Genomic DNA, 13,656 nt, shown 5'->3' on the forward strand with positions numbered 1-13,656 from the left:
AGCGTCAGACTTAATGAATACGCGTCCAAGCTGTGAACAGCCGCGTTATTCGGGCTTGATGTGATGCTGCAGGGGAACTGTATTTATTTAAAAAAGAAATTAAAAAAAATGAATCACTTTTAGCTTGCGCAGTATAGTAGCATTCGCAGATCACAGTGGATAGGAAAAAAACCGGCGTTTTTAATAGCTGAAACGCTCCATGATTCTGAAATAGTAGAAAATCTTTGGCGTCAGTTCGTTATTTGTTTATGTATCGTTGGATATTACTATTTATGTTTTTAACATGAGTTTTGGACAATATGGCGGCAGTGTTGTGATTTGAGTTTAGTGGCTTGCGTTTTTGACAAGTTTGGTTCCTGATTACATCCGAAACCGAACGTATACGGATGTAAGTCTGCAATTTAACATGAGTGATCCTTCAAAAGAAGATCAGCAAGAAGCTGCCGAAAGAATAACTTCACGCGTTCGGAATTCAAAGAGCAGTCGTAGATATTCATTTTCAGTGTCTTTCCCGGCTGAGGAAAACCAGCTGATCACCGGTTATTTAGAACCGCCAAATCCATGGCAATATGGTAAGCGTAATGCATATTAATTCTATCCGTACATCAGGTAAATAGTCTTGCCAGTACTTGTTGCATACGTCGATTTACGTCTGAAATAGATATTTAGTTTACCAGCACCAGAAGAAAATGGAAATAAAAACTGTAACATTGTGTGAGGGTCAGTGATTGTGGATTCACAGAATAATATTTCTCTTTGTTAACAATGAATAAATGTTTTCCGTAAAATCGGTGTGTGTTGTGCTGCTTGTCTTAGCCTCTCACTGTAGTAAAGCAACCAGTTAAGATAACTTTATTTAGTTGCTTTATTTATCGCTTCTTTATCAGTATCAGCCAGACATTATATATATTCGAATCAGATAGTTTGCTCGTAGTGTCGTAACTTTATCCGTGATGTTTTCTGTGTCAGTATCTTTACCTTCATCTTGTTGTCTTTTGTTTCTGTGCCATATGATCCTGCCGCCCACGTAGACTTAGGCCCGTTGTCACCAATATTTATTGTGTTACACAGTTTGTAATCACTGGTCCCATACTCTATAGTTTTAAATGTTTTTATTAATGCACAGTTTATTATGAAAACAATTTTGCCGATTTTGTAAGTGAATATATAAGAGCAGTTTTAACGAGGTTGTGCCTTAATGGTATGCTTTCATTGTTTCATCAAAATGTGTAATTCCGTTTAATTTTTTTTGTTTTTTTGTTTCTGTGTCCTATTTGATATATTATTCCGGTTAAGTTCCGAATGCTTGTTTGTATACATGTGTGTTTGTGTCTACGCGGACGGGGGGAGATGAGACAGGGACAGATACCAGTAAAATTAAATGGCATCTGATGCAAAATCACTCTATACTAGTGAGAGAAGAATTGAGCGAGATTCAGATAATGAGATGCTCCATTATACATTGTTCCATTTATCAGTTGATATGTTGCCTGTTTCGTGATATACCACTGTAAACTTCAGCTTTCTATTGTATTCCTGCATGTTGGGGCCAACTTTAAGATTTTAGTTTGTAATATTGTTATTAGTGCAATGTTCCTTCATGAACTGTGCAACAAACTGTTCTTATAACCAAAAATATTCATACTATATCTAGTAACTCAGATGTAGCTACATTTTAAAAAAAGTTGGTTTCAACAGGATTATTTTTAAGTATGGCCTTATGACATCTGTTAATTGGTGTTACTGTACTTTGCTGTATAAAAATTAGGTATGTCATAAAGTACAATGTCTGTAAGCTGGAAGACTACTAATTTTTGCATAGATGGCCACACGTCTTCAAAGCAGACAATGATTGACATACAGTAACTGTAATGTATACCCCTGCAATAGTTGGCTTATTATTGCTATGTAGGTGAATCTTATAATGAACCTATGATTTGTCTTCACTCTGAAACTTTCTTCAGTGGTGTTGCAATATCATTACACAAACTTAACACTATTCATCTGATCATAAACTTAATTTGTGGAAAGCAATTGCATCTATATGATGTGTTTTGTGACCTGTAGATGAAATTTTGTGATTCGTTTGTTACTTTCGGAAAATCTTTTGAAAGTTGATTTTGGAAGATCACAGGACCTTCTTTACCCTTTTCTGTCTGTTGGAGTACTTTCGTGCTCTCTCACCACTGTAAGAAAGTTAATGCAAGGGGGGGGGTGAAAGTCCACACTGCAACTAACAGTATGTAAAACACTTTTTATTTATTTATTTGTTGTTTGGCCATTTGACAGAACAGTATAGCACATGTCAAACACACAATAATATGTGCATGTGCACTGTACTTAAAACAACTACAAAGTAGGTTAGGAATATATGAGGATAGAGATGGAAATCAGCCATGGTCTTATTAGTGGAACCATTACAGCATTCTCCGTAGCAACTTGAGGAAACTTTCTGCACTGTTCCTTAATTACAGAACTACTGTATACAAACCATTTTGGGAACAATTTCTCTGTCACTGGCAACACTACGCCTCTTGATTGTTTTTCACTGTAGAAATTACTTGTCAAACTGGTTAAAAATCTGCCTATCATTATTAAGTTTGGTGCAGCATTTGCCATTGAAAGTGAATTTTAGTTAGTAAAACATAATTCTCATGTTCTATTAGAACTGTGATCCCTTTTAGAACTCTAGGCTGCCACAAAACTGACAGAAGACATTGTTGTAGACGTTTAGAATGGAATCTGACGTGTGTTGTTCTGTGAAGTAGAGGAGGACATCCAGGATGCAATTAAGAGCATGACATTGTTGCTCTACAGATTATGTCAATAACATTGTGTGCTGCCTAGGTTAGAAAACTATTTTCACTTCTTTCAAGAGATTAATGGAAATGTTTAAAAAAAAGACAGCCCCACACATGGTCATCTGTGCACAGCTGTCACTCTCCTTCACCATTCATAGTGTGGACACCAGTTTGAAACCAACCAGAGTGCCTAAATTCATGCTTGTAAAGTGGTGGTTTGTAGTGTTGCTATGGATAGGTCACATCTGTGCTATTCAAGGGATACAGCTACTTACATGGCGTAATATGATTGAGGGCCCATGGAGATAGTCTGAAGTGGCAAATAGAGCCACTGTAAGAATGAATGGGGTCGACAGAAGTGTCCGATCCCACGCGACGGCTTTGACCCGTGACGTAAGGGTGTTGTGTGTGATGTCATGACAGCGCGGAGTTTGGTTTGTGAGTGTGGCGTGTTTGTAGATGTTGTCGTGTTGTGGTTTGTTGTGCACTCTGGTGGTATGTTCAGGTTTTCGTTTGTGTGGTGTAATGGGCTGACCGGCCGCGGTTGCCAAGCGGTTCTAGGCACTCAGTCCGGAACTGCACGACCACTACGGTCGCAGGTTCGAATCCTGCCTCGGGCATGGATGTGTGTGATGTGCTCAGGTTAGTTAGGTTTAAGTAGTTCTAAGTTCTAGCGGACTGATGACCACAGATGTTAAGGCCCATAGTGCTCAGAGCCATTTGAACCATTTGTAATGGGCTGTTTGCTTTTGCTCATTATACGGAATTGTTAGTGTCGGCTGTGTTTGTAGTGGAATTCGTTTCAGTGAGCTAACGATTTTGTGTGAAGGTTAATTTAGTTTTGTTCGGTGTACATCGTGTGGTAATTTTAGTAAAATTAATCAGTTGTTGTTTTTGTTCAGAAATAGATGTGACGCATAAAATTAACAGTGCGCAGGTCAAGGGAAGTGTTAGATCCCAATGTGTGGCTGTGTATGTTGGTTTGGTATCGGGAGATGTTTTTGAGCTATATAGGCCAAGGGAAGTGTTTGATATTAATTTATGGGATCGAGAGCTGCTGTTGAGCTACATAGGTCAAGGGAAGTGTCCGATTCCAGATGATATTGTGTTTTAGTGGTAGTTGGGGAGTTTCGTGATGTCGGTTTTTTCGTCGTTTTGTGTGGTTTTGTATGCGGGTGGGTGTCTAAATTTGTTTATATGTAGTTTGTCCCCACCCAAAAACACCCCATTTCCCGCGAATGTCCCGCTAGTGTCATTAGGCTTTTTGTGGAAAGTGTATGTGTTTATTTTTTGATGTATTTTCGTCCTCATATGCGCCATATTGGAATCGTGGTTTATGGTCATTTCCCCCATATTTGTGACGTCATGGGTCAAAGCAGACGGGCGAGATCGGACGCTTCCGTATTTACTTCTACTATATTTATGCTCGTAATGAGTGTTTTGCAAAGCCAGTGGTAGGAGTGAGTTTCTTGGTCAATGGACCATTTGCACAATAAATTGTAATGATGTGGAAGAAGTCATTTTATCTTCACGTCACAAATTAATTTGTAAATATGGCTAAATGCTGAACATTTATAAGCTTTTTTAAAAAATACATATCAGAGTTAATAATTCTGGGTCAGCCTTGACCAGTGACGTAATGTTAATGGCTGCTGTCTCGTCACATTCTGGTGCATATATTCACAGATTTATTGTCAGTTGGTGAAGCCAAAGAATGTGGGGAGAAGAAACCTTTTACACATTACAGTAATAGAAAATGTTGTATGATTCAATAGTTTTGTCAATGAGAAACTTATTCAGTTTTAATTTTACTTTGCTGTCTGTCAGACATTTTACATCATAGGGTAAGTTAACAGATATTTTAGTTGCAACATTGTGCACTCCTTTTTGTGCTGAAGAAAACATTAATGTGGAGTAATGAATATAATTTTTCTTCCTGGTATTGTAATTATGTACATCATTCTTACTTTTGAACTGCAGTGGATTATTTAGAACAAACTTCCTGAATGAATAAATATACTGTGAAGCAGTAGTCATAATACCAAATTCCTTAACCAGATGTCTAAAAGATGATCATGGTTTAGCACCACATATTATTCTCACAGCACGGTTTTGAGCACTGAAGAGTTCCTTTCTTAAAGATGAGTTTCCATAGAACATTATTCCATATGACATTATTGGAGGAAAATATGCAAAATATGTCAGCTTACTAATTTCTCTCTCTCCTCAAAATTTTCAATGTTTCTAAGGGCAAGTTTAGCTGAAGTATGTTGATTTAGGAGCTCCAAACTGTGCTTTTTCCAGTTTAAATTCCGATCAATATTGACACTAAGAATTTTGAAGCTCCTACCGTATTTATTATTTCCCCACAATGTATTACCCTTATCATTGGTGCAGAACCGAATATGTTGTGTATTTTTAAAACTGAGGATGAGACTATTCACAGCAAAACTTTCACTGATACTTTTACGAACAATTTTTGCCATTTCCTCTGTTTCTGTATGTGTGCTGGGATTGATTAAAATACTTATGTTGTCTGCAAAAATGCCAATTTTGCTTCTTGTGTATAAGGCAGAATATCATTTATTTATATGAGTAACAATAGTGGTCCTAAGACTGAGCCTTGGGGAACCCTATACATGATTTCACCCCAGTCAGAATAATGTCCTTGGACTGTATTGGTTGAATTACTCAGTAAAACTTTCACCATTCTTTTGGTTTGATAGTTTCAGGTGACAACTGTAAGGTGAGAAAATGGATGGTTTGTTTTTAGCAACAACATTAAGTGCATTTTATATTCTTCATAGTTTATTTTGTTGCTCTCAGCCACTTCTTGGAAGATTATGGTTAGGTTGACTTCTGAGGATGAGTGAAGAGCTAGATTAACCATTGCAAGTTATCACCACTCTTTTGTTTGTTTTAAATATATTATTCTGCTGAGGTTGTTGGTAGTTCATGATGTGAGAAATTAGTTTAATTTGATCGCATGTCTCTTCTATTATCTTGGTGACCACATTTAAAACCAGTTATGTCACATCTTGCCTTTCCAAAAGACCTTATGGTGAGCACTGCAAACACTTATCCATGAAATACAAGTAAGAAGATAGTCACTATCAGTGAATTTTTTATATTTGTAGATGACAGCTCAGCAGTTCATAAACGGATACAAAATGGGATTGCCAATTGATAACTGAGAGAGACACATGCTTAAGATACCACTTGTTATATATTTAAAAAGGCTTTACAGCAATGTTGTTTTAGGAAAGCAGTGGCAGTTTATAATACTAGACACAAAGCACTGGATTTAACACTAATGGGAGTCAGTGGGCAAAGCTGAAGATTGCCGTATGACCCTTGATGTCATCAAGATGGCAGACACCCATATTTCAAACATGGCAACCATGGTCTTACTCATTGTATATGCAGACAGACTCACATAGTCTGAAAAGTATTTAATTGCAGAAATGACCCAAAACTAATGGGACAACTGCAGGGATCAAGGAGTTTTGGGAGAGGACAAACTGAATGTGTGACAGTCATACTAATTAATACAGGCCAAAACAAATACTAATGCAAAAATCAAGCATACCAAATTCTCAGCACTCAACAAAACCACAATAAAAAGAAAACTGAAAAGAATTGGTGCCGGACATTGCATTTGACCTATGTAGCTCAAATGAAGTCCATGATATCATGAATCTACACAAAGATACCAAAGATAGGTACTGGAAATTCCACTTGATCTGTATATCTGTAATGAAGTGTGCAGTGCCCCAAAACCAGAACTCGCCCATCTAACTAATATCAAAAATGTAACCTCACCACTGTAGATAAAATAAACTTCATGATACCTACCAATAGTAATCCAACGTAATTACCAACAGCTATCAACACAACCCAAAAATTTATTAAAAAATTGCATTAGCACCAATTTTGGTAAACAAGAAACACACAATTATGCACATTAAGACCCATGCCATGCTTACTATAATACAAAAATAAAACAACTTGCCAATCAAAGTTATCTGACGCATAAATCTAGTGGCTGCAAAAATAGTATGTTGTTGACAACATCCTCGAATGGCCAGTCTAGACTCCTTAAACCAGGAACCCCTCCAGATAAAGCACCATATGTTCTCACAGGCAATGCTGCATGTACTGGTCCCTAGTCTGAGATACTACAGCAACTTTGGACAATTTTGTCCCTTCTCTGCAAATGTTATACTTCATATACTTTACAAAACTTAGTTACTGTAAGAATGTAATCGTGGTCAGCATGTAATCCCCCATGATGAACTTGGATGTCATAGTCATAAATGGCAAAAAATGAAACACAGAATTAAATCTCCAACCGTAAAAAGACACAGCACACAAATATAGTAATGCCAAATCCGAAAACAACTGGCAACATCAAAATAACTCACTAATAAAGTGTCACAAATTCTTTCAATATTATTCTCACAAATAGCACTCAAGAAGTCCAATGAATCACTATCACAGCTCACAAACAATTTAGAAACATAAACATCTCGCACATGAGTGCCAGCATATACTCCAACATGCCCTCTGCCAACACTATCCATTACAAACGTCACTTTCATGTCACACAACACAGTTAAGTCTCAGGTCAAAGCAAGTGGGTGGTACCTCAAACTTTGGTTGACACAGTCAGTGAAGATGTTAAAGCGTATCACACATTGCAGTGACACTGCTTAAGGGACTGAACTCTCATTTGGGAGGTACTGACTTCAAAGGCTTATCTGACTCCAAATTTCTGTGGTTCTATAAATCGTGAATGATAAATGCTGGCATATTCCTGTGAAAGGCTATGACCAACTTCCCTCTGCCTCCTTGTACAATCAAAGCTTTTGTTGCCTCTGTAATTACTTCATTATCAGTGGGGTGTTTCCATGGGGGCTGACACAATGGTAAGACACTGGACTCCCATTTAGAATTACGTTTGTGAATTCTCTCTCTCTCTCTCTCTCTCTCTCTCTCTCTCTCTCTCTCTCTCTCTCTCTCACACACACACACACACACACACACACACACACACACACACACAAATTGTCATCTTCCTAATATTTTTGTTAGTGTTAATTTTGTAAACCAGCTGCTCACAGATATGGTGTGATTCCTGTCCTACAGGCTCCCAGCAGTGCTGAATGGCAGAAAGGCACAATACAAGAACTTCACTGCCATGAGACAGCCCTGTGTGTTAATTGTATTTCTTCTGTAATCCCAGGCTCTGATTACTCTCTGTACCTGGACAATCTTCAGTAAAAAAATCTGATGACAGCTATATTCTCTGTTAATGAAGATCCCCAAGCTTCTTATGACTGGTGAACAATGTAGGAGTGAAGTTGAACTGCACTAAATTGAAAGCAGTCTAAATAGTGCAACAACTACTCATCAATTCATATCTGGGGAGAAATCCTTCCCACCTGTTGTTCTAAATTATACAGAAATCTATTTCAGTTCCTCAAATAATGGAAACTCCAGGTTGGAATATCAATAATGTAGGAAAAGATAGATTGCTACTTACCATAAAAATGACACACAAAGTTGCAGACAGGCACAGTTGGAAGACTGACAAAGGCTGTGGCCAAAAGCTTATATGTAAGTGTCATCTAATTGTGCCTGTTTGCAACTTAACGTGTCATCTTTACGGTAAGTACTAATCTATCTTTTCCTACATTGTTGACATTTCAGCTCCTCAGTTAAAGATTATGATGTAATATTGGGTGAGCTTTTCAGTTGGAATGAAAATAATGTATCTGTGTGCTGGAAGGCATGTATGTCACTTCATGTTTGACAAAGTGCAAAAAAGTCTTTTTTTTTTCAGAAATATTAAAAGGAAAATGATTCAGGGGTTAGTTTTACCATTATTAGATTATTGTGATGTTTTACATAGTCTAAATATCGACAGCTACCAGTGCCTAGATCTTGCCCTAAATTCTTGTGTGAGATACAATACTGACACCATACTGTATGACCACATTACTGCTAACTATAGAAAACAGTCCTGGTTACAGACAGTGTAAAGATGGGGCTACCACACATTTTGTTTACTGTAGAGTGTCCCTCATAAATGAGGCCAAATTCATCCTCAAATATAATATTCCCCTGCCCCCATCAGCAACAATCAAGGGATGCGTGACTCTCTTATTTTAAATTACTTAGAGTTTCTCCTCTTATCACAGGTGTTTATAACAAAACCTGTATTACAAGATCTCAGTAGTGGAGTAGCCTACCCCATTACATCATAGATATGTCTAGGTTTCCCAGTTACAAAAAATAAACGAGTGGGTTATGTCTTGAAGCGCTCCCTTTATTTATTGCCGGGTTCATATACACCTTAATCTGCAGTCAGTACTGTTATTTGGAACCACCACCTTTTCCTCTTTCTTCTTCTTCTTCTTCTGTATTTCTTTTGCTTTTCATTTGATTGTGTGTTATTAGTAGTAAGATAGATATTGTGTAGTAAGGTAGTTATTACCACATAAACTATTTATACACTCTCATATAATCTTTGTCATGTAAAAACGTGTTTGTCAACTTCCTAAACTGCAAGATGTGTGGCACAATGTAAAAGAAGGTCTGAAGGCCCTAATATCACCACTGTGGAGAAGTAAAATAAATACTTAATGAATCACCTAATACCCAGCCTAAAAGAAACCTCATTTTATGCTACCAGTCTCTTCATTTTAATCCTAAACACTTGATTATTTGTTGCTAGTTATTTAGCGATTTAAGTGATTAGCAGTCTGTTAATTGGTGTAGCAAGTAAGCATAGTTAGTTTCATGTTCCATGTATCGTATGCATGAAAAATCATAATGATGTGGAACAAATCATTTTACATATGCGTCACAACTTAATTTTTAAGTATGGCTACATGCTGAATTTTTGTAAAGTTTCTTTTAAGTTCTGGAACATCAGTAACAATGGGTGCTGGAATAACATTGTGTTCACTGATTCCTTTGTATGTGCCCACTGAATCAAGCAGTTCAGGCATGTTTGTTCATAGGCAATTTAAAGTGTTAACTTAATGATTAAATTGCATATCCAATTGCTCATGATTGTTCTTGGGCAAGGTCACTCCACAAATCTAGCATGTTAAAAATATGCTACATCCAGTCTGTGTACTACTATTCATGACTCATTAAAAACTAAATAACAATGGAGAAGGAAAGATTTTTAAATAAATATCTCATGCACTAGCAGAAGGCAGTTTTTAACTTACAGTTAAGCACACATCAGTAGTATACTTTCCCAAACACACACACATGCTGTGCTTCTTTGTATTCCATGCAGGGCATTGTCAATAATTATACATGAAGGGTTACTGTGGTAGAGTTCTTGGGAACTCATTTTTCTAGAAAAATCGTGTCACACAGAAGGAAGAGTCTCCCTGCCTTTGTGAACATTTTTCGGTAGAGAGTGGTGAATAATTTACACTACAATGTTCACCTAGCAATCTGACTTCATCTCTCTGATCTACAAGCTTCTGAAAGAAATTTATGTTACGAGGTGATTAGGTGCGAGTAAGTCATCACTCCAGTGTCTGACAGTACCCAGAATTGAATTTGATCATAATAATCTGTAGCTATTGTTGTTCTAGTTTTTATGTTTTCATTGTATGATATTTTATGTATATAGTTTTTGCTGTGTTTTCTCAGTAGTTTATTTCTTAAATTTCATGTGTGTTTTAGTATTTGAAAGGCATAATCTCACCTTTTAGTAACTGTTAAGTGTAGAGTAGTTTGGTTGATTTGGCGGAGGGGACCAAACAGCGATGTCATCGCTTCCATCGAATATGGGAAGGATGGGGTAGGAAGTCACTTGTGCCCTTTCAAAGGAACCATCCCGGCATTTACCTTGAAGTGATTTAGGGAAATCTCGGAAAACCTAAATCAGGATGGCTGGACACAGGTTTGAACTGTCATCTTTCCGAATGCAGCTCCAGTGTGCTAACCACTGTGTCAGCTCGCTTGGTAGAGTGTAGAGTAAGGCAGTCTGTAGCACAGTTGTCATTTCTTCTGAACAACTAGTGACACAGCCCATTAAGACATCAGCCTCAGTTGGTGACACATCAGTCGGGTTGCATATCTAGGTTTCTGTCTGTAATGGTGTGTACAGACGCAGGAGCAGCTGGCTGCAGTTTGTGAACAGCTGAATGTACTTTGGTCAGTGGTCAACCATCTTCAGGATGCTGCCTCAGGATGTAATCGTGGTGGAGAATCTGGGAATCACGTGGGACATCTCAGGTGTCACTTGTTTCGCCCCCTGGCTGTGCTACTGAGGCACCTCCTAGTGTACCTGATGTATGTATGTATGGGAACTCACGGCACAGTGAATGGTGGGCTTTAACGTGTTTGCATCTCTCGAGGTAGAGAGTCAATGTGGAGACTGGCCATCTCGCCTTGCTTGTTAATCTTGACTGGACAGGTGGCTGTTCCTTCAGCAGAGTCCAAGCAGGCACATGGGAGCAGGGCTTTGCTAGTTATCAGGAGCTCCAGCATTAGGTGCATTGTGGAGCGTCTTAGTTGACCTAACATTCAGGGCCAGAAAGGAAACCAATGTAAACTTGGTATGTGTGCCAGAGGCCTTGCATAAGGCTATCAAGCATGCAGGTTGCAGTTGTCTACAAGTTGGGGCTCACACTATCACTGACAATGTCTGTTGCTTGGGCTTGGCCAGAGACAGAATCTCATTGACTATAGGCTGCATAGGTACTGACTCAAATGCCTCAAGTAACGTTTGATGATGCATTCCGACCAAAGTTTCTTCCAGGCAGAAGCGAGAGTTCTCTTGGTTACCCCTTCCCATGTCTTTTCGGTCATCTTGATGCAGACAACTATGTTGAAGTGATATTTCCAAAACTTTCTGAGAGTAAGACTGGTAGCTTCAGTCAACTCAAAGCAATGCCCTAAGAATGCTTTAGTGTAGAGATTCTTAAAGTTAAAAATAATCTGCTGGTCCGTAAACTGGAGTAACTGAGTGGTGTTGGGAGGCAGAAATTGGATCATGATGAATTGAAATTCTTCAAGGAGGTAGTCTTGTTGGCCTGGAGAATGGACAGGAGCATTGTCCATAACAAGCAAGAAATGGAGTGGCAGATCCATCTCAAGCAAATATTTTTTCACCAAAGGACCAAACACTTCATTGATCCAATCACAAAAAAAAAAGTGTCACCCAAGCCTTGGTGTTGGACCTCCACATCACATTTAACCTGCTCTGCTGGACTTAAAACTTCTTGAAGGTTCGTGGGGTTTCTGAATGGTAAACAAGAAGTGGTTTAATTTTCAAATTGTCGCTTGCATTGGCGCAGAATAGCAGTGTGAGACATCTTTCATTGGCTTGTGACCAGGCAATGTATTCTCCTCTGCTGTTATAAGAATACGCTTCGGCATATTTTCCAGAATAGACCCATCTCAACACAATTAAAAACCTGTTTTAGCAGATAACCCACAGAATCTGTGAACATCTTGAAGTTGCTGATGAAATTCTGTGCTGCCTTTGTATCAGAGCTGGCTGCTTTGCCGTGTCTCTCATACTGTGGGTGCCGGTTCTTCTCTTTCTTGAACCATCCATGGCTTCCCTGAAACACTTTCCTGGCTGTTGCTGATCCTGGCTTCTTCTTAAAGAGGCTGGCGAAAATCGTTCTCAGCTTCTCACAAATGACCTCGTTAATAGTGTCGCCTTGCAATTGCTTTTCATTTGTCCATATAAGGAGCAATCTTTCAGCATCATCCAGAATATGAAACTATTGTTTAGATACTCTTGTCAGTCCCTTTACGCAGTCTATCTCCTTAATTTTGTCTTTTTTTTAGGATAGTGCAAATAGTTGATGTAGACTGATTGTATGTGCACACTAAATCAGCAATGCTTGTACCTTATTCGTGTTTTCCAATTATTTTATGTTTCCTTTCTGAGGTCATTTTCTTTCTCTTATGGTCGTCTTCTTGCGGCTTTATCTTTCAGGGACACTTCTACAAAGGTTATTAAAATTTGCACACAAAAAGTCACTGTGTGAACATAAGGTCAGAAAAATGTGTGATCTCAAGTTGCACTAAGATGGTAGCAGAAATAGCGCCAAACCCAGACTGCAGTAGGTACTAAAGACATTGTTCATAAGCTGCTGCTGACATGTTATGGGAGATGCTCGTTAAGCGAGGGGTGTGTGTGTTGTGTGTCATATGTATGGACAGTCAGACTTGCAAAGTACTTTTAAACACATTTTCCAAAAACTGTCTTGAGCAGCTAGTTTTGCAGCCCTCACACAGTGGAAATATTTTAGGCCTTGTAGCTACACATAGGCCTGACCTTATCAATGGAGCCAGTGTAGAGACTGGGATTGGTGGTCATGATGTCATTATAGCAGGGATGGTTACTAAAATTAATTAACTCCATCAAGAAGGTTAGAAGGGTATTGATGCTAGAAAAAGCAGATAAGCAGTTGTTAGCACCCACTTAGTGAATGGGGTATCATTTAGTTCTAGTATGATGGAAGTAGAGGAATTATGGGCAATGTTTAAACGGATTGTAAATTGTGCTCTGGAGAAGTATTGCTGAATAAGTGGATGAAGACATACCATGATTTAACGCCAAAATTCAGAAAATGCTGAGGAAGCAAAGACTACTGTACTATGGTTCAAAAAAGAACGCACAAATGATGACAGGCAAAAGTTAGTAGAAATTCGTGTGTCTGTTGGAAGATTGATGTACAAAGCATAAAGCAACTACCATTGTGATATGGTAGCAAAAGATATTGCCGAGAACATGAGAAAATTCTGGTCGTATATAAAATCGCTAAGCAGATATAAGGCTTCTATCCAGTCACTCGTTGACCGG

At 38.4% G+C, this 13,656-nt stretch overlaps 1 protein-coding gene across 1 annotated transcript in view; it reads left to right on the forward strand.

The window, feature by feature from the left end:
- Positions 1-305: 305 nt before the first annotated feature.
- LOC126184971 (protein phosphatase 1 regulatory subunit 37) overlaps positions 306-13,656 on the forward strand; it is a 209,031-nt gene continuing 195,680 nt past the window's right edge. The window contains exon 1 of the mRNA XM_049927668.1: positions 306-572. Within this exon, the coding sequence (XP_049783625.1) occupies positions 407-572 (166 nt within the window). The 5' untranslated portion in view covers positions 306-406. The remainder of the gene's footprint in view (positions 573-13,656) is intronic.

This window comes from Schistocerca cancellata, chromosome 4 (genome assembly GCF_023864275.1).
Source record: "Schistocerca cancellata isolate TAMUIC-IGC-003103 chromosome 4, iqSchCanc2.1, whole genome shotgun sequence".
NCBI classification, from domain to species: domain Eukaryota; kingdom Metazoa; phylum Arthropoda; class Insecta; order Orthoptera; family Acrididae; genus Schistocerca; species Schistocerca cancellata.